We start from the raw sequence: 18,779 nt of genomic DNA, 5'->3' as shown, positions 1-18,779 counted from the left end.
TTCCACAAAAGAACTTTCCCTGCTCTGAAACAGCAAGTGGGTTACACAAGGACACAGTGCAGGTAACACAAGCCCCTTCTTCCTGAGAGCAGACTACCCACATGTCCATGTGCCCAAAGTCCTAGTTGAAGCCTGCTGGTCTGCACCTCCACTTCCTCCCCAGTAGAGGAAGAATCTGTTAGTACTGTGCCTGCCCTCCTATAGGTTTAAACAAATAGGCAAGGAAATATTGTCTGGCCTCTGAGGGCCTTGCTGAACAGATTTCAGATGGTCTCAGAGCCTTCCATGAGGCTGAGTCAAGGCATCAGCAGAGGCCCAGTGGAAGATCATGTAAGATCACACTCCAGGGCTGGGAAGGTGGCTCAGTGGTAGAGCGCTTGCTTTGCATGCCTGAGGCCCTGGGTTCGATTCCTCAGCACCACATAAGAAAAAAGAAAAAAGCCAGAAGCGACGCTGTGGCTCAAGTGGTAGAGTGCTAGCCTTGAGCTGAAGAGCTGAGGGACAGCACCCAGGCCCAGAGTTCAGGCCCCACGACTGGACCCAAAAATAAAAATAAAAATAAATAAATAAATAAAATAAAATAAAAAGATCACACTCCAGCTGTCCCATGAGGCCTTAAGTGCACAGGCAGTCAAGGCCTAGACACCCTGGCGTTGATCTACTACTGGCCAGACCTCCATATGACTAGGTAGTGTCTCTTCCAAAGCTCTGCTGGCGGAACTTCTGCTTTCTGAAGCACCTGCTTCCTGATTGTGGTGGAAAATAAAAGCCTGACTGTCCACACAACCCTCCCCGCGTGATTCTGCATCAGGGCCAAGGAGGGAACATCAGTCTTTGAATGGAATAAACTACTCACGTGCCAACTCCTTCTCCCTCCTCTCTTTCTCAGACAATAACGCCTCCCAAATCTCTAGGATTTGCTGAAATCCTAGTTTCTGTGGCCTTATATGCATTACTTCTTTCCTTAGCCAGCCCAAGAATTACATTACCATTATCACCCCCATCTTATCGGTGAGGAAGCCAAGGCTGAGAAGGTGAGTGCCTAAATCAGAATCCAGTTCTAACATCTGAGCCCTAGTTCTCAATTTCCATTGCAATACTGCTCGTGGTACAAGTCACAATGTTTTATTTTTTACTTGCACTCTACTACTTAAGCCACAGCACCACTTCTGGCCTTTCTGATAGTTAATTAGAGATAGTCTCATGGACTTTCCTGCCTGGAAACCATTATCCTCAGATCTCAGCCTCCTGAGTAGCTAGGATGGCTTGTTCTGTTTCTTGATTTACATATGATACTATGTGTTGTAATTCACGGAGGAAAAAAAATGGTTAAAATTGGGCCTAGGGAAATATCTCAATGGTAGAGCACATACTTAGCAAGGGAAAGACCCTGGGTTTGATCCCCAACAAAAATACCAAGCTATGTACAAGAGAAGCAATACATAAGCAAATATGTAGCTGGGTGCTGGTGGCTCACACCTATAATCCTAGCTACTCAGGAGGCTGAGATCTGAGGATTGCAGTTCAAAGCCAGCCTGGGCAGGAAAGTCTGAGACTTTTATCTCCAATTAACCACCAGAAAACCGGAAGTAGCACTGTGGTATAAGTGGCAGAGTGCTCTCCATGAGCTGAAGAGCTGAGGGATAGCGCCCAGGCCCAGAGTTCAAACCCCACAACCAGGGGGTGAGGTGGAGGGAGAGTAAATACCTAAAGGCAGGTGGAACTCCAATATCTGAACTTTCTCATATGTTAAAGACCTCAAGAAGCCCAGTACTGGTGGCTCACACCTATAATCCTAGCTACTTAAGAGGCTGAGATCTGATGATTGTGTTTCAAAGCCAGCCAGGGGCCAAAAAATTCTGTGAGACTGTTGTCTCCAAGCACCAGAAAACCAGAAGTAGAGCTGTGGCTCAGTGTTGTAGAGTGCTAGCTTTGCACAAAAAAAACTCAGGGACAGTGCCCTGGCCCTGAATTCAAGAGCCAGGACACACACACACACACACACACACACACACACACACACACACCCTCTCAAGAGCCAAACACACACACACACACACACTCAAGAGCCAGCTACTTGGTTGGGAAGCAGAGGTAGGAGAATACCCAACTGGGATTAGCCCAGAGCTCCTGATCAAAGGCCAGCACAGCAAACACACAGCCTGAACCCACCGCTCAGCATCCATCCTCCCATCCTTTAGTGTGGATAGCACTGCCACAAACATATACTTTACAAGACTTTATTATACCTCTCAAGATGTCCTGTGCATTCTTACTATTCCACTCAAACTTTTATTTATTTATTTAGTCAGTTGTAGGGCTTGAATTCAGGGCCTGGGTGCTGTCCCTGAGCTTTTTTCACTCAAGGCTAGTAGTGCTCTACCACTTTGAGCCACAGTGACACTTCTGGCTTTGAGATAAGAGTCTCATGGACTTTTCTGCCCAGGCTGGCTTCGAACTGTGATCCTCAGTTCTCATCCTCTGAGTAGGTAGGATTACAGGCATGAGCCACTGGCACCTGGCTTCAGTCAAACATATGGGCTTGCACACGCTAAGCATGCATTCGTTCTACCTCTGAGCTGCTTACCAGGAGTCTCTCTGACTCTTCAGTCACAACATAGAAAGCAGGATAGGTTAATCTTTGAATAATAATATCATTGTTATTCACACAACAGAGGACAGGTTGTGTGCAGCCAAAGCGACCGTCCCGCTATACATACTGCCATTAGACACTTGTTTTTCAAGAGCTCTGGCTGGTAAAATCCCATCTGCAGCCTACTCTTGCAGGGAAGGCAAATTTTCATCTCTACAGGACAGTCTGACCTTTAGAAACAACCACCCTTCATTTGGTGCTAATCTGGGAAGGGACAAGCCACATACAGGAAACAAAACACAGGTGTGGCTCCTGACTCTATCTTTCCCAAAAATCTTCTGGAGGCTGGCATAGTGTAGCACCTGAAAGTGATTTAAAGTTTCCCTGGGAGGTTCTGGGGCCGAGCCAACGTCTAAAGTCCTGACTTAAGGGTCAGTGCACTCAGGAGCCCAGGGAAATATGGATTTTACACACACACACACACACACACACACACACACACACACGAGGCTACCTCAGGTGGCATGGGGGAGAGGAGGTTGCCTTTGTGCTAAAAGCCCTGACTACAGGGTATTTATTCTGACTTGTTTCATATGTTGCCAGACAGACTTTAATTGCATTCATTAAAAGCAAGAAAGAATCTTCCAGCTTGTGGTCACACTTCACAGGCCCCGGCTACAGCTGCAGAAGCAGCTGAGGCGGACGCCAGGTCAGGTTCAAGGTGCCTCCCCCAGCTCTGGGCTGAGGACCATCAGCTAATTGCAGCTCTGTGGCTGTCGATAAGATGGTTATCTCCTTGGGGTGGCAGTCTGGCCACAGGGAGTTTTTTGTTAACTAGGATTCCTCAGACATTAACACCTCTGACAAAGCGGGGCAGTGGGGTGGCAGGGGAGCAGGTGAAATAGGCTGGATATGGAGTATTCTGGAAGCCTTCCAAATAGGAAGACAGGGATCACTGGGCTTGCTTGTCTCCTTCTTCCTCTAAAACTCATAGGATGAAGCAGTGAATGAATGTGCTGCTGGGCTGGCAGTACCAACAGGGAGCAAACAAAGAAAGACAAGGAAGAGCTTTCACAATAAAAAGCCACAAATTCCAGCTTCATGAGCCATTCCAGGTTTTCCCCAGTGTCCAAGGTCATGCCCTGCCCGCCCCCACTTCCGCACTGCGAGTTCTTAAGACAGACCCAGCTACCCCTGAAGGTTCTCACCCAGAGGGGAAGCCCTCAGGCATGAGCCTGACCCTCCAGGCTCAAGGGAAGGACTTCATTCTTCAAATCTGTAATATCAAACGTATGTCCACAGCTTGGTTGCTAGCTTCCTTCCTTCTTCTCATTCCTTCTTTCTTTTCCCCTCCCTCCCTCCCTTCCTTCCTTCTTGTCTTAAGTCAGCAAGACACCAAGTGTCTCAGGCCTGTCATCTTAGTTACTCAGAAGGCTGAGATCTGAGGATCACAGTTCAAAGCCAGCCAGGGCAGGAGATGCCATGGGACTCTTATCTCCAATAAACCACCAGAAGCCCAGAAGCAAGGCTGTGGCTTCAGTGGTAGAGTGCTAGCCTTGAGCAAAAAAAGCTCAGGGACATCCACTCAGGTTCAACCCCCCAGTACATGCACACACATTGTCTCCCAACGTAACCTAAGCTGGCTTTAAACTCGAGGTCCTCTTGCTCCATGTTCCCCAGTGCTGAGATTACAGGTATTGCACCACAACTGTTTCTTTATATAAGCAGACATCAGCCTAAAAGCCACCATACTGGCATGGCTGATTCTGCTGGCTGTCCTGCCCTTCTGAGATCTACCTGACCCATGGTTACAGCCCCCGGGAGGCCTGGCCCAGCCAACGTGTAGAAACTCCCTGCCAAGGAAGCCCAGTGGAGGAATGGCAAGGGGAAGGGTTAAGGGATGAAGGGAAAGGGTATAAAGATGGGGGGGGAGAGGAGGGAGGAGAACACAGTGTGAGTACTGGAAGAGCCCTCTCCAGCCTCTAACCCCACAGCCACCAGCCATCACCTCCTTCCTTTTATAGACACAAACACAAAATAGCATGCCTCCTCCATCTACAGGACCTCTGTGTGCAGGCTGGCCAAGTACATCCTGCTGCTCTGTGCATGGGCTCCTGAGCACCTACTGTGGTTGTGGCTCACCTTACTTCCACATACCCCACATCGGACCCCCACGAGCCCCAGAACCACACCGCCTGCTGGTCTGTAGCTCTGCCAAAAAGGAAACTGCTACCTGCTCTCTGGCCCCAGCTGCTATGGATGGCCGTGAGGCGGAGCTGAGCCCTCCTGCACCCACTCCCCACAACCCCCCACCCCCAGGCACAGCCAGGAGATGCCGACCAGCTCAAGGCCAGGGTCAGCAGACAAGCCAGCGAGGGTTTTCACACAGGAAGGAAGAGCAAGCCGGGGTGGGAGGCTGGTGAGGGGGGGCGGAAGTGACTACACTGCCAGCACCTAGTGGCAGACAGGAGGCCTCCCTCCCTCCCCAAACCCCAGTTTTCTGTGCTAGGATGAAGTATATAGTGTGTACCCTGACACCCACCATACCCAGAGAAGAAGAAAAACCAGGCTCAGGGAGTGGGGGTGATTTAGCACAGAGTCCCTGTCCCACCCTCACCCCCTAAAAGGGTGGCCCCTTCCAGGCAGAAATGCAGACAGAAAGGCACCTGGGGACCCCAGCTCTCCCCTTTCCTCTGCTTAGCCGAGCCAGCCAAACCCTCCTGTAAGGGCAGTGAGGAAGCTGGCCTCCTGCTCTGTCAGGCTAGCAGGAGGGAGGGGACAGTGTGGTCACCACAGCAGGGGACTGGAACTCACGTTGCTGATCTGGTCCTGGGTCTTCTTGATTCTCTGCAGTTCAGGTGTGTCTGCCACCACGCTGAAGCCTTTACCCTTGCTCTTCTCAAATTCTTCCTTGTAGCGCACCTGGGGGCCAAGAGAAAGAGGGATTGGATTCAGGAGGTGGAGACAGGGGCTAGGAGAAACATCTTGATGAGAAATCCCCAACACAAAGCAGAAGGCTTGACCCAGGATATTTATCAGTGTACTCTGAGTGGCAGGCTCAGGGCCAAGTGCCTTCATGAATCATATTGCTTAAATCTATACAGGCACACACTCTGTCCTATTTTATTGATAAGGAAACTGAGTCATCAAGAATTAAAGTCTCGGGCTGGGAATGTAGCTTAGTGGTAGAGTGCGAGTGCTTGCCTAGCACGCATGAAACCCTGGGTTCGATTCCTCAGTACCACATCAACAGAAAAAGCTGGAAGTGGCGCTGTGGCTCAAGTGGTAGAGTGCTAGCCTTGAGCACAGAAAGGCTCAGGGACAGTGCCCAGGTTGAGTTCAAGCCCCAGGATTAGCAAGAAAAACAAAAACAAAAAAAAAGAATTAAAGTCTCCAACCGAAATCAAAACCATATAACATACTAGCAAATGTTCACAGACACCATATAATCCTACCTACTCAGAAGACTGAGATCTGAGGATTAGTGGTTCAAGGCCAGGCTGAGCAGGAAAGTCTCTGACTTCTATCACCAATTAACCATCATAAAGCTGGAAGCTGCTGAGCGCTGGTGGCTCATGCCTGTAATCTAATCCTAGCCACTCAGGGAGGCAAAGAGGAGAGGATCAAGCCAACTGGGGCATGAAAGTCTGTGAGACTCTTATCACCAATTAACCACCAGAAAACTGGAAGTGGTGCTGTGGCTCAAGTGGTAGAGCCCTTGCCTTGAGCTGAAAAGCTCAGGAACAGTGCCCAGGCCCAGAGTTCAAGCCCCACAACCAACAACAACAACAAAAAAGCTGGAAGTGGAGCTATGGCTCATGTGATAAGAGTGCCAGCCTTGAGTGACAAAGCTAAGGGACACCGCACGGGCTCTGAGTTCAAGCCCCAGTACTAGCTCCTATATGCGTGCACACACCCAAAAATGCAAGTCCTCACTCTCCTGTCTCCTGACCTTTTACCTTCAGACCCCCCCCCCATCCTGCCTATAGCTATAAGAAGATTCTAGTTGAGCTTTTAACTTGAGGGTAGGGATGGGGGGAGGGGGGAATGATGGAGGATGGAGGACGTGACATAGATCAAGACGTGTTGTACCCCTAGCCCGACTTACGAAATTGAAACCTCTTTGTACAACTACTAAATACATAAATGCATTTAAAAAAAGCAACTTCTTGCCAATGCTCCAAGAACTCTTCAGCCCTCACCCAGCCAGGATGTGGCCCTACCCACCAAAAGCCTGGGAGAGTTTTTAACTGACTAGTTGAGGGAGAGCTGTGCCAAAAGGATAAAACTGGTGCCCAGAAAGAAGGGTGGTAAGCCAGCCACCGGGAAGGTTCCATCAATGAGCCTCTGACAGGCTCTGGCAGCTTCCTGGAGCCTGCCAGGCTAGCTTCTGAGGCCGATGCCACTGGAGAGGAGATAACTCACGTGGGAAACATTTCAGAAGAGAGGGTCCTAGCTCCAGGCTCCTCCTACCACCCACTCCTCTTCTAAAGAATTCAAGTCAGATATCAGAAAGGACTTCCCTGACACAGCAAGAAGAGATAAATGAGGAACAGCTTGTCCTCCCCTGGGGATTCTGAAGAATAGAACAGTATTTCAGGAAATACTCCTGGGACAGGGAATGATCCCTTGGCTTCAGAAATGTACCGTCTCCCTCCGCAACCATCTGTTTCTAGCTTCACCAGCTGCCTGGATTTCCTCCATGGGGGATCCCAGGGGTCAGCCCAGGACAGTCGGACCAGGGCTTTAGCAGTTTCCAGGACAATAAGCCCAGGCAAGCTCCCAGGTCTGGAGTCGTCCACAGTACTGAGCTGACGGTACCCTGAGCACCCACAGCACAAGGCCACACAGATCAGGGCATTCCCTGACCTTTTTGTTCTGACCAAGGGCTAGCCAGGAACTGGTGGCTCACACCTGGAATCCTAGCTATTCAGGAGGCTGAGATCCGAGTATCATGGCAGTCTTGGCAGGAAAGTACTTGAGATTCTCATCTCTATAATCAATCACCAAAAAGAAGGAAGTAGAAGTGTGGCTCAAATGGCAGGACACCAGCCTAGAGTGAAAAATCTAAGGGGTACTGCAAATTTAGTGCCACACCCCCCCAAAAAAAAATAAGAGGAGAGAAAAGGGCTAGAGGGAGCCGAGAATGACAGGCTGTGGTCTTGGGCCTCAGTTCCCATATTTGTAAGGTGGGGATCAATGAAGCAGACAGGGGCTCTGCGAGGAGCGCCGTGATGGATACACATGGGCGAGAGTGACTGAAAATGCCTTGTCAATGTTCATTTGCTGAACCACAGCCAACCCCACTCCCTCCTGTTTCCTGGCTTGGCAAGGGTCAGGCCCCTAATCCAAGGGAACAATCACCATGGTGACACTGCAGTGACATCAGCAGGTTCCCAGGCTTGGGAATGAGCCTCCCTGTCCCTGCTGGGAAAGGATAATTCATTTCACCCTGGTAAGCCTGAGAGCCTTGTGCTTGGGTCTTGGGGAGGAGCAGGGGAGTTCTGCCTGTTTTCCTGTGTCCCTAGCAGATCAGCTGATCTCTGCACTGGAATCGGGGACCCTACGTATGACATCTGTAGGACCTAATTGGAGAACCGAGGTGAGAAAGACTCACTGAGGGCAGGAGGGTGGTCAGAGGTCTGGAAGGTATGCCAGCACTCAAGAACAGGACCAGAAATATGAGGGGTGGCCCACTGCAGCGTTAGGAGGGAAGGGACCCGCCTGAAGCCACTGAGCCTGGGTATCAGCTGGGCTGGAGTACATCTCAATACTTTGGCGGGGAATGTGTCCCTTATGAGAACCAGGACCTCCCACCCTGGCAACTCCCCACAGCTGGGCTAGGACTAACCCCTAAGGCACCAAATCAAATGTTCAGTAAACCACTGGCCATAAAACTACTTTTTGGATGTGGGTTCTTAGTCATTCTCCCTGGATCTCTGTCTCGTCTCGTTCACCACTATTCCAGCAAACAGTAAGTCCAAATCAATGTGTGTTGGCTGAATATAAATGATCTGAATGTAGACACATCATCTCCCAACAAATAAGGCAACATAATTTGACAAACACTTGCTCTGATGATCAGTGTAAGAAAGAGATAAGCCAGCCTGGCAAGGCAAGCCTATTTCCCCGGCAATCAGGAAACTGACACAGGAAGATGACAAGTTCAAGGTTAGCCTAGTCTACACAGGAAGACCCTATCTCAGAAAGAAAGAGGAGGAGGAGGACAAGGAAGAGGACAGCAAAAAAAGAAAGAGGAAAAGGAGGAGGAATGAGGAGGAAGAAAGAGGAGTTAGAAAAGAAAGAATATGACTTAAAATAGACTGAGAAAAATATACTACTAACCATTCTACTATTATAGGCTTAGTACTTGCCTATATTATGTAATCTTTAATATATATATATATATGTATATGTATGTATATGTATGTATGTATGTATGTAAAAGCAAGCAGAGTTTAAATTTAATAGGCAAAAGTGAGGAAGAGCATTAACAGGAAAGGCCAAGGCTGGAAGCAAGGGTCAAAGATCCAATCCTCTCCCTTCCAGGAAAACAGTAAAAAAGCAACAATTTACGGAGTGCTGGCTCCATGCCCAGAACAGTCACTAGAATAACATATACCTTTGAAGAGAGGTGAGCCCCACTTCATACATGAAGACCTTTGGCACAGAGTAGTTAAACAACTTGTCCAGGGTCACACAGGTAGCAGTGACAGATCTGGGAGGGTAGTCACTTGTGCAGGTGAGTAGAATGTCATTCTTCCTGGTGTGCTAATGCTTGCTGTGCTTGTGAGAGACCCAAGACAGCTGAGACAATTCTGTCCCCGGAGGTTTTTCACTACACAATCCCCCCTTGCTCTCCCCTTGGTGACATTTTTCACAACACTACAAAAGGTATCAGTCCTGCGGCCTGAACTCAGGGCCCAGGTGCTGTCCGAGTTTTTGGGCTCAAGGCTAGGGCTCTACCACTTTGAGCCACAGTGCCACTTTTGGTTTTCTGGTAGTTTATTGAAGATAAGAATCTCACAGACTTTCCTGCCTGGGCTGGCTTTGAACCATGATCCTCAGATCTCAGCCTCCTGAATAGCTAGGATTACAGGCATGAACCATGGGCACCAAGCTAAATGAGCCACTCTTCTGCATGAGGGAGTAGAGTGTCAGAGCCTGGACCGGCCCAAGCTGCTGTCTCTACTCAGCCTGATCAGTTCTGAGTGATCAGAGGGTCATTTCTGGACAGTTCTGTGGTTAACACTGTTTTCCTGGGGAAGGCTGCTGCAGGTGCCCCAGACACCCAAAGTGCCACTTTGGGACCAATATAGACAGGAAAAGAAAGCCAAAATAGCACAGGCAGCTTTGCAAAGACACAGAAGGGCTAAGACATTTGCAGGAGGCCCAGGACAGGCCCTGGAAAGATACCCTGCCAACACCCTGGTGGGGTGGGGCTGGCCCGACAAAGCACCCTCTCACTTCCCTTCCCTTTCCGACAGCCACAGGCAGCTCTAGACAGCACTGCTCCTGCAGGGGAAAGGGCAGCCGCAGGAACAAGACCTGTCACCACCTCCAGCTGGGCAGGCTCAAAGAATCAGGATCCACCACTAGCATCCCCACAAATGGGTCTCTGTTCCCACTTCACTGATCAGGAAGGAGAAAAGGCTATGAGAGGCAAAAACAGCCTCAACCACATAGCTGGTGAGAGATGACAAGATTACACCCAAGCCCCTGACAAGTATGGGGGGGTGGCAGGAGAGGCCTGGGAAGGTGGCCCAGTGGTAGAGCGCTTGCCTTGCATGCATGAGACCCTGGGTTTGATTCCTTAGCACTACATAAGCAGAAAAAGCCAGAAGTGGTGCTGTGGCTCAAGTGGCAGAGTGCTAGGCTTGAGCCTTGAGGGATAGTGCCCAGGCCCTGAGTTCAGGCCCCACAACCAACAAAAAAAAAAAAAGAATGCTGGGTGATTAGCACATTCTACAGACTGGTGACTTGGATCGTGCTAGAACTGTTATGAGCAGAGCAGAACCACATCCGCTAAGCTAGAAATCTGTCTCCCACTAAGTTCTGGGCAAGTGATATCGCCTCTCCAAGCCTCTGTATCACTATCTGTACATTGGGGATAAGGCACCCTTTATCATGTTGTTATGAAGAGAAAAAAGATCAGGTATATGTGAGAACACAGGACCTCACCCACACACACAGCTTGTTCCTCAGTGAACACCTAACAATGATAGTAGGTCAATTTCCAAGTTCCCCAATGTGTCAGCAGCTCAGGAGAGGCGAAGGTCAGGCTCCTGAAGCTGGGGGGGGAGGGGAGGGAGCGCGCAGAGGAGCCTCTGAAGACTAGCATGCTGGGAGCCGGCTACCCTGCCAACAGCTAGTCTTTCTGCTCCTCTCACCTGGGCTGGGTACAAGGTAGGGCAAGGTGCCTCCTCCCACAGACCCCGCCCTGCAGGGATCAGCTTCCAAGGGCAAAAAGGAACAGCAGATGGCCTTGGAGCTGGAAGACAAGGGACCTGAATTGAGAGAGGAGGGGAGAGAGGGAGGGAGAGAGATAGAGGGAGAGAGCAGCAGAGAGGCAGAGATAAAGAGAGGCAGAGAGACAGATATAAAGAGACACAGAGAGAATGCGTGGGGTCTCTCCAGCCTCTATTGGTGTGCACGCCTCAGGACCTGTGCCTTTCCCAGGTCTGCCTCTCTTCCCAGCAGTGCTCAGTATGGGCCCTTCTGATCCTCTCCACCTCTGGTCCCAGGGGCCTTCCTCAAGAACAGGAAGGGGGAGTTCCACCATGGGGAGAGTGGTTAGGGCCAAGCAGCTGGTTGTCGCCAATCCCCTCTCTGCCAGCTCAACCACATGCTGTCCTTAACTGGCAGGGACTTGCTGTGCAGAGACAAACCAGCCCTGAAACACACAGGAGGCCTGAGCCTCAGGCCACATCAGGGTGGTATATGGCCAAGGGACCACACGTAGGTGCTGACAGATCAGGACCCAACTGAACTCCGTGTGTGTCAAAATCCTGTGCTTCTCTCTCAGCTTCAGGCCCCAACCTGTGACATGAAGGAAACAAGTCTCCCATTTACCCCCTGGAGTTGAGTTCAAGGATGAGAAGTATCTCAAAGCACTCATCAAGTTATACAAGTTCTTAGCAGCAGAAGGGACAATGGTGCTTATCCAGAGACTGTTCTGGAGGACTAGATGGAAACCCAGGAACAATGGTCTCAATGTTGGACCAACCTGAACCCCAGGCCTCACTGAACATCCTCACTGAGGATCAGTGAGCTAGTTGGTTTGGCACTAAGCATGACACTTAGTAGTGTTCATATTGTACTGCCTGTATGAGCTTATTAGCAAGTCCCTACATGTCTGAGCCTCAGTTGCCTCATCTGTACAATGGGAAAGCAGCACACTGTCTTGTCACAGGGCTGCAAGGAGCAGCATCTGAGAAAGCACACAGGAGACCCTGGGAAGGGGGTGTGGCTGATTCTCCCCAGTGGCACCCAGGGCAATTATGACAAGATCTGGCTGCAGGAGTCCCACATCTAAGGGGCTCAGTGATCTTCCATGACCCAGATGGAACATTCCTGGACACCTTGCTCACCTGGCAAATCCCCCTAGTGCATTCTGTCATTTAATCCCATAATCCTCATGAAGCCTGGCCCCACTGCAGGCCACGCTCACCCCAGGCAGGGACAGTTGTTCATAACTCCTCCTCCTCAGTAATGAGAGGAGGCAGGGCCAGGGGTGTGGCTTCCTGGAAGAGGCAGCCTCCAATCCACTTCAGGTAGGAAGGGGCCAGGCTCACTCCCACTCCCTGGCCAAAGACAGGAAGTATGAAGTAACTGAGGCAGGGTGGGGGCAGGGAGGCTGGCGGGCACTAGGATTTCAGCAGGACCTTGCTGAGCTCAACCGCAGGGGAAGGAGCTCTTGCCAAATCCGGGTTACGACAGCCCTCCCTCCCTCCCTCAGCTCAAGTCCCTCACCTGACTCTGGAGCTCGCTTTGTTGCTTCAGGCGGAGGTTTTCCGGAGTGTCAGCCACCATGGTGAAGGATTGCTTGGGGTAGTGTCTGCAGGGCAGAAAAACAAAACGAAACACTGGGCGTCACTCTGGGGAAGGGGCAAGAAGAAAACAGAGTGGCAACTTCCTCTTCTCGCTGGGTAGTCACTGCCACAGCCCCACCAGGACCACAAGGGCAGCGGGGTAGTCCCCCCAACATGCAGCAGGCCTGAGTGGCCACTGGCCAGAGAACTGTCCTGAGCCTTATAGAAGCCATTCAATGCCGTTCCCTCAGATTACCCTTGCTTGGAGAAAATCGTCATAAACCCTAGAGTTTTCCTGGGACCACCCAGGAAGGCCTGGTAAGATTGGAGAGAAGATGGGCACAAGGTCCCGACTGAGAACAGATGTGGAGCCTAGCAGTGGAAGAGCAAGAGAGAAAGAGAGAGACAGGCATTTCCTGGGGGGGCTTGCTACAGGAAATGGTGAGAGGCAATTCAGATGTCCATGAGTATTTCAAAGACATGGTGGCTCACGTCTGTATTCCCAGCACGTGGGAGGCTACAACAAGAGGATTTTAAGTTCAAGATTGGCCCGGGCTACCTAGCAAGTTCTGTCTCAAAGCCAGGCACACATGTCTGTAATCCTAGCTTCTCAGGAGGCTAAGATCTGAGGTTCACAGATTGAAGCCAGTCAGCCTGGGCAGAAAAGTTCGTGAGACCCTTCTCTACAATTAACCTGCAAAAAGCCAGAAGTGGAGCTGTGGCTCAAATGGTAGAACACCAGCCTTGAGTGAAAAAGCTAAGGGACAGCACGAGGCCCTGAGTTCAAGCCCAATTCTAGCCTAAAATTTAAAAAGGTGTTTCAAAACACAGGAAAAAAACAAAAAACAAAAAAACCAGAAAGGACAGGGGAGAACACAAAGGAAAGGGTGACATTATCCACAAAGAAATATACCCATTACCTGACTTATGAAACTGCATCCCCTCTGTACGTTATCTTTATAATAACAATAAAATTAAAACTTAGGGGCTGGGAAGGTGGCTCAGTGGTAGAATGCTTGTCTAGCATGCATGAGGCCCTGGGTTCGATTCCTCAGCACCACATAAGCAGAAAAAAGCCAGAAGTAGTGCTGTGGCTCAAGTGGTAGAGCACTAGCCTTGAGCTGAATTGCTGAGGGACAGTGCCCAGGCCCAGAGTTCAAGACCCATGACTGGCAAAAAATAAATAAATAAATAAAATTTAAATTTAAAAAAAATCTAAGGGCTGGGGCTGGGAAGGTGGCTCAGTGGTAGAGCGCTTGCCTTGCATGCATGAGGCCCTGGGTTTGATTCCTCAGCACCACATAAGCAGAAAAAAAAAAAAGCCGAAGTGGCGCTGTGGCTCAAGTGGTAGAGCTAGCCTTGAGCTGAAGAGCTGAGTGAGGGACAGCACCCAGGCCCAGAGTTCAGGCCCCATGACCGGACCAAAAAAAAAAAAAAATCTAAGGGCTAACAAGGCATAATTTAGAGAGCAGTGGGCAGACCAATGGAGGCCAGAAAGGAGGTTACATTCAAGTGACAGGTAAAAGTAACAACAGTTAATGTTACAATGAGCCAAGGACTTCATGTCTTACATCATCAAATTCTCTCTGCTGTTCTATTCAGTGAACACTGCCACCTGTCTCCTCCGACAAGACAGGAGAACTAAGGCACATGGACACTAAGTGACACAATCCAGATTTGCATTCAATCTCTTCAGAGCCCAGCCATGATAAGCACAGGGCCCTGGACCCCAGGCAGGAGGCAGGGCAGTCCGGACTTTAGCCTGCAGGACCTACAGGAAAGATTCCCCCACCCACCCACTACACAGAGGAGGGGACATCGTGTCGGCACCTGGCACTTGTCCCTCAACAGTTTCTTGAGTTAATGCATTTGTCACAACACTGTTCTCTTCTCCTTTCCCTACTACTTCTCTGCTTCACTGATTTTTCCCCATCTCCCAGAACATTCGCTGAAGCTCAACAGTACTTGTTGCCTAAACAAACATCACATCAGGACCTGAAACTGGGGCAGGACCAGAACTCCTGCACTGGACTGGGTCACCATGAGATCCCCTAGCAAACAGGAGAGGAGAGCCACAGGAGAGCTTTTTGTGCCTGTGCTGCTATGAGAGACAGCTGAGGGAGTCTGCATGGGCCCCAACTATTTCAGGGACTGGTGGGTGGCTTCTCTAAGCAGGAAAATCTGGCCATTTTTAGCTTTGGGTGACCGCACCCACCACAGCTGTGACCACTGCAGATCCCTGACTCACAGGCAGCCCCCATGTCAGAAAGAGGTGGATGGTGGGCTCCTGGGACCTCCTTCTAGACATGTCCCACCTGGGCTGGCTGGCTGGCATGCTCAAGAGCCAGACATGAGTTGCCACATGCCTGTGCGTTCACCAAACTTGGCTTGTTCACCAGTGGCCCTGCGCCATCCTGAGCTACCTGGCAACATTTCCCTGTGGATGGATCACTTGGCAAAGGGCAGAACTTGGGGTATAGAGAACTCAACCAAGAAGAGCATGACTAGAAAGGGCGAAGCCCTGGCCCTAGGATGGATATGCTGGGTAATCTTGGCAAGTCCTTTCTCCTTCTGGCTAGTCTCACTGTCCTGGACCTAGGTAGGTGATCCTCGCTATGCCCCGCCTGGGTACTGACTGCCAGGTCAGCAGCTTCCCCAGCAGTGGGGGAGGAGGAAGCAGGAAGAAAAAAGCAAACACAGGTGCCTGCAGCTGGCAACTGAAATGGTCTGTGGATGAACAGGGGGTTAAGGCAGGGGTCCAACCCCTAGGCTTGGCCCAGCTCCATGAAGCCAAGGCCACCCACAGCTCAGGAGACCATCCAAAATTCCTGAGCTGGTCCAGGGTAGGGGAGGATCAAGTCTGTTCCTAGAGACAAGCAAGGGAGAAAAACAGAAGGGCTAGAAGAAAAACCTCTAAGAGTTGGTTGAAGCCAGGTGCTGGTGGTTCATGCCTGTAATCCTACCTACCCAGGAGGCTGAGATCTGAGGATTGCAGTTCAAAGCCAGCTGGGCAGGGAAGTTCATGAGATATTTACTTCTAATTAACCACCCAATAACTGGAAGTGGAGTTGTGGCTCAAGTGGTAAGGAACTAGCCTTGAGCAAAAAAGCTCAGGGACAACACCCAGGCCCTGAGTTCAAGCCTTAGTATAGACACACACACACCAAGAACTATGCTCCAGCAAAGTAGTTTTGGAAATATAGAGATTAAATATTAGTTACCTTTATGATGCATAGTAGTAAAACTAGGAAGACAAGATAAAATCACATGACACAGAGAAAAAAATCCAGTCTGCTGGCCCAAGGTCCTAATAGGGAAAGCTTCAGATCCCCACCCCACCACGCTGAAAGCATTTAGGGCCTGGGATGAGGATCCATCAATCCACATGAGGCAGAAGTGGAAAGATGCTGAGATGTGCAGGCAACTATGGCCAGGCATGAAGGGTCAATTCTGAGAATTCTGTAGCACTAAAGCAATTATAAGTAGGGTGGGGTTGGGGGAGAAATGGGACAGGGACCCAGAAGCTTAGCAAGTCCAAGGAGTCAATCTGCAAAACTGAATGACCAGGTTAAAGAAGCCAGGCACCGGTGGCTCACACCTGTAATACTACTACTCAAGAGGCTGATATCTGAGGATCGAAATTCAAAGCCAGCCTGGGCAGGAAAGTCTGTGAGACTTTTTTGGGGGGGAGGGGTTGGTTGTAGAGCCTGAACTCTGGGCCTGGGCACTATCCCTGAGCTCTTTAGCTCAAGGCTAGTTCCCTAGCATTTGAGCCACTTCTGGTATTCTGGTGGTTTGTTGGAGACTAGAGTCTCATGAAAGCCTCTCCCTATGCTGCAGCTCACACACACCGTATCCACCTTACACACACCTCATGCATAGTGAACACAGACGTACGCATCCTCCGCAGCTGTGAGCAGTGCCTATTCTGAGCTGCAGGACAGCAGCAAGTCCACACCAGCTCAGTGTGACAGGCCATATTCAAATTCTTCCTACACACTGTGGCCCTCTGCTTGCACCCTACACCCCACCCAGAAGGCTCCAGGAACCCCTCTGACCTGCAGCAAGCACTTCCAAAACTGGAATACTAATCCCATCAGAAAGGAAATGGAAAGGGGGGAAAGCCAGACAAGATGTGGATCAGCAGGGGTGGGGAAGGATTTGAATCCTGCATAGATTTAACTAGATAAAGAGGAGCTCCAGAGGTTCCAACTTCCTACCCCTGCCCGCTAAGTCCAGCCCTGCACAGAGGCAGGTGGCAGGCACAGGCTACTTTCCCCCTGCTGGGTCAGCCCTTTCCCCTCCCCACAGCCCCCAGCCCTGGCGAGACAACCCTGCCTTTCCCTTCCCCTGCTTACTGCGCTTCTGGTTCCCATGGCAACCTCAGCTCTGGGCTGAACAGGGAGAAAGAGAGAGAGAAAGAGAGAGAGAGAGAGAGAGATCTCCCCACAGGGTATGGGGGCAGGGGAAGACTCAGAAAGCAAAGGTGCCCTTAACCAAGGAGAAGCCCATGGGGCCTGTGCAGGATCCAAGGGAAGTGAAGGCAGGAGCCCTGGCTCTGTTTCTAGAAAGGAGAACAGAAGATAGCCAGCGCCATTCTCTCCCCCACCCCCATATGACTGTCTTTAAAGAGGGCTCCAATAGATTTGACCTCCTTCCAAAACCAGTTGCTGGGAATTCTATCTTGTTTTTCCTGCCTCTCTCTCCTCAGGTTGAGCCTCCATTACCTTCAGATCCTAGGTGGTACAGAAGGTGCGTGTATGCGTGTGCATGTGTGCATACCAATATGACTTGAGATGAAGAGCCCACCCATCCCTGCTAGAACCCCAACTCCACAACAGCCTGAGTGGTAGGAAAGAATGAGACGTAGAGCTGAATGTCTCTTCCGCTGCCCACCGGAAGAGAGGCTCTGTAGGTGTCCCTCTACTCTCCTGTCCCTGCCTTCACTAGCTCAGGTAAGCAGGCATGGAGACAGCCTGCTTGAACAGGAAGCTCTGGAGAAAGGGAGGGGATGAGGGGTCAGAAGAGACCTGGCATCCTGGAGGGCAAACCCAGGAAAAAGACTTGTGTCAGCCAGGAAGAGAGGAAGGAATGGCGCTGGGCAGCTATGGGTAGCAGCCTGGCTTTTGGAAGACTTCACAGGCACATGTATCGCCTCTTCTGAAGCCTACCACAAGGCTTTGTTCTAGAAAGGACAGGCATTATTGTGCCTGTCTTATAAATACAGAAACTGAGGCTCAAGGTCAAGGATAGACTTTGTACTCTCTCCTGCTCCATAGCTGCCTTGCCAGCTAAGGGCAGGCTGACATACATATGCTGTTGACAGGGCGGGGGCATCCTTGGAACCCAGCCCATTGCCTAGATATACCTAGAGACCCTCTGGGGTCTCAAAGAGGTCATGGTCTAGCCATGACCTGGGAGGGATGACAGAGAGGTGGTCTCTATCTCAGAAAAGAGTCTATCCCTGAGGACCTCTGAGTCACTTCCTGCTGGGAAGAAGACGTGAAGGCAGGGAGGATGGGGGAAGCTGCTCTGAGTCCAGGGTCCTGGGTGACAGGGCCAGCCCTTCCATGGCAAAAGCCTCACACCCCTGTCCTGCCACTAACTACAACCTAGAGGCCGAATAAAGATAGAACTGAGGTCCTGAAAGCCCTGCCTCCCGTTTCTAGAAGGGACCTCACCCCTTCTAGACTGGGACCTCCTCAAAAACTGCAGCTTTGTGTTCAAGGAGGAACAAAAATACATCCACAAGAGCAACAAGGAGCTTTTGGTTTGACCAAAAGGGAAAAAAAAAAAAAAACACCCAGCCCTGACATCCTGCTTCTGGTCAGAGCTGCTGGCTCCCAAAGCCTGGGCTGGAACACAGCCCACAGGGAGGGCTCTGCTAACCCAGTTTCTTTCTCTCTGTTTCTTTCTCTCTCCATCTCTCTCAGTCTCTCTCTCTCAGTATCTCTCTCTCTCTCACACACACACATACACACACATACACACCTAAGGGTCTGAAGTAGTGGGAATAGGAAGGTACAAGGAGACATTGTCTAAGTAGTTCTGGAAAAAAAAAAAAGGGCAGCCAAAAAGATCCAGGGTAGACTGGAGGAATAACTTAGTCTTCAAGGACTGAAGACAAAATGAAAAAGCGGGGAAAAAAAAGAGTT

At 50.4% G+C, this 18,779-nt stretch overlaps 1 protein-coding gene across 1 annotated transcript in view; it reads right to left on the bottom strand.

The window, feature by feature from the left end:
* Positions 1–18,779, bottom strand: part of Lasp1 (LIM and SH3 protein 1) — a 39,052-nt gene that overhangs the window by 8,268 nt on the left and 12,005 nt on the right. Inside the window, exons 3-4 of the mRNA XM_013037991.1 lie at positions 12,566–12,650; positions 5,408–5,515 (exon numbers count right to left, since the gene is read on the bottom strand). Coding sequence (XP_012893445.1) covers positions 5,408–5,515; positions 12,566–12,650 — 193 coding nt within the window. The remainder of the gene's footprint in view (positions 1–5,407; positions 5,516–12,565; positions 12,651–18,779) is intronic.

Source organism: Dipodomys ordii, unplaced genomic scaffold, assembly GCF_000151885.1.
Source record: "Dipodomys ordii isolate 6190 unplaced genomic scaffold, Dord_2.0 Scaffold7, whole genome shotgun sequence".
Lineage (NCBI taxonomy): Eukaryota > Metazoa > Chordata > Mammalia > Rodentia > Heteromyidae > Dipodomys > Dipodomys ordii.
The sequence above is the reverse complement of the archived record's forward strand: the minus strand, read 5'-3'. Positions and strand labels throughout refer to the sequence as shown.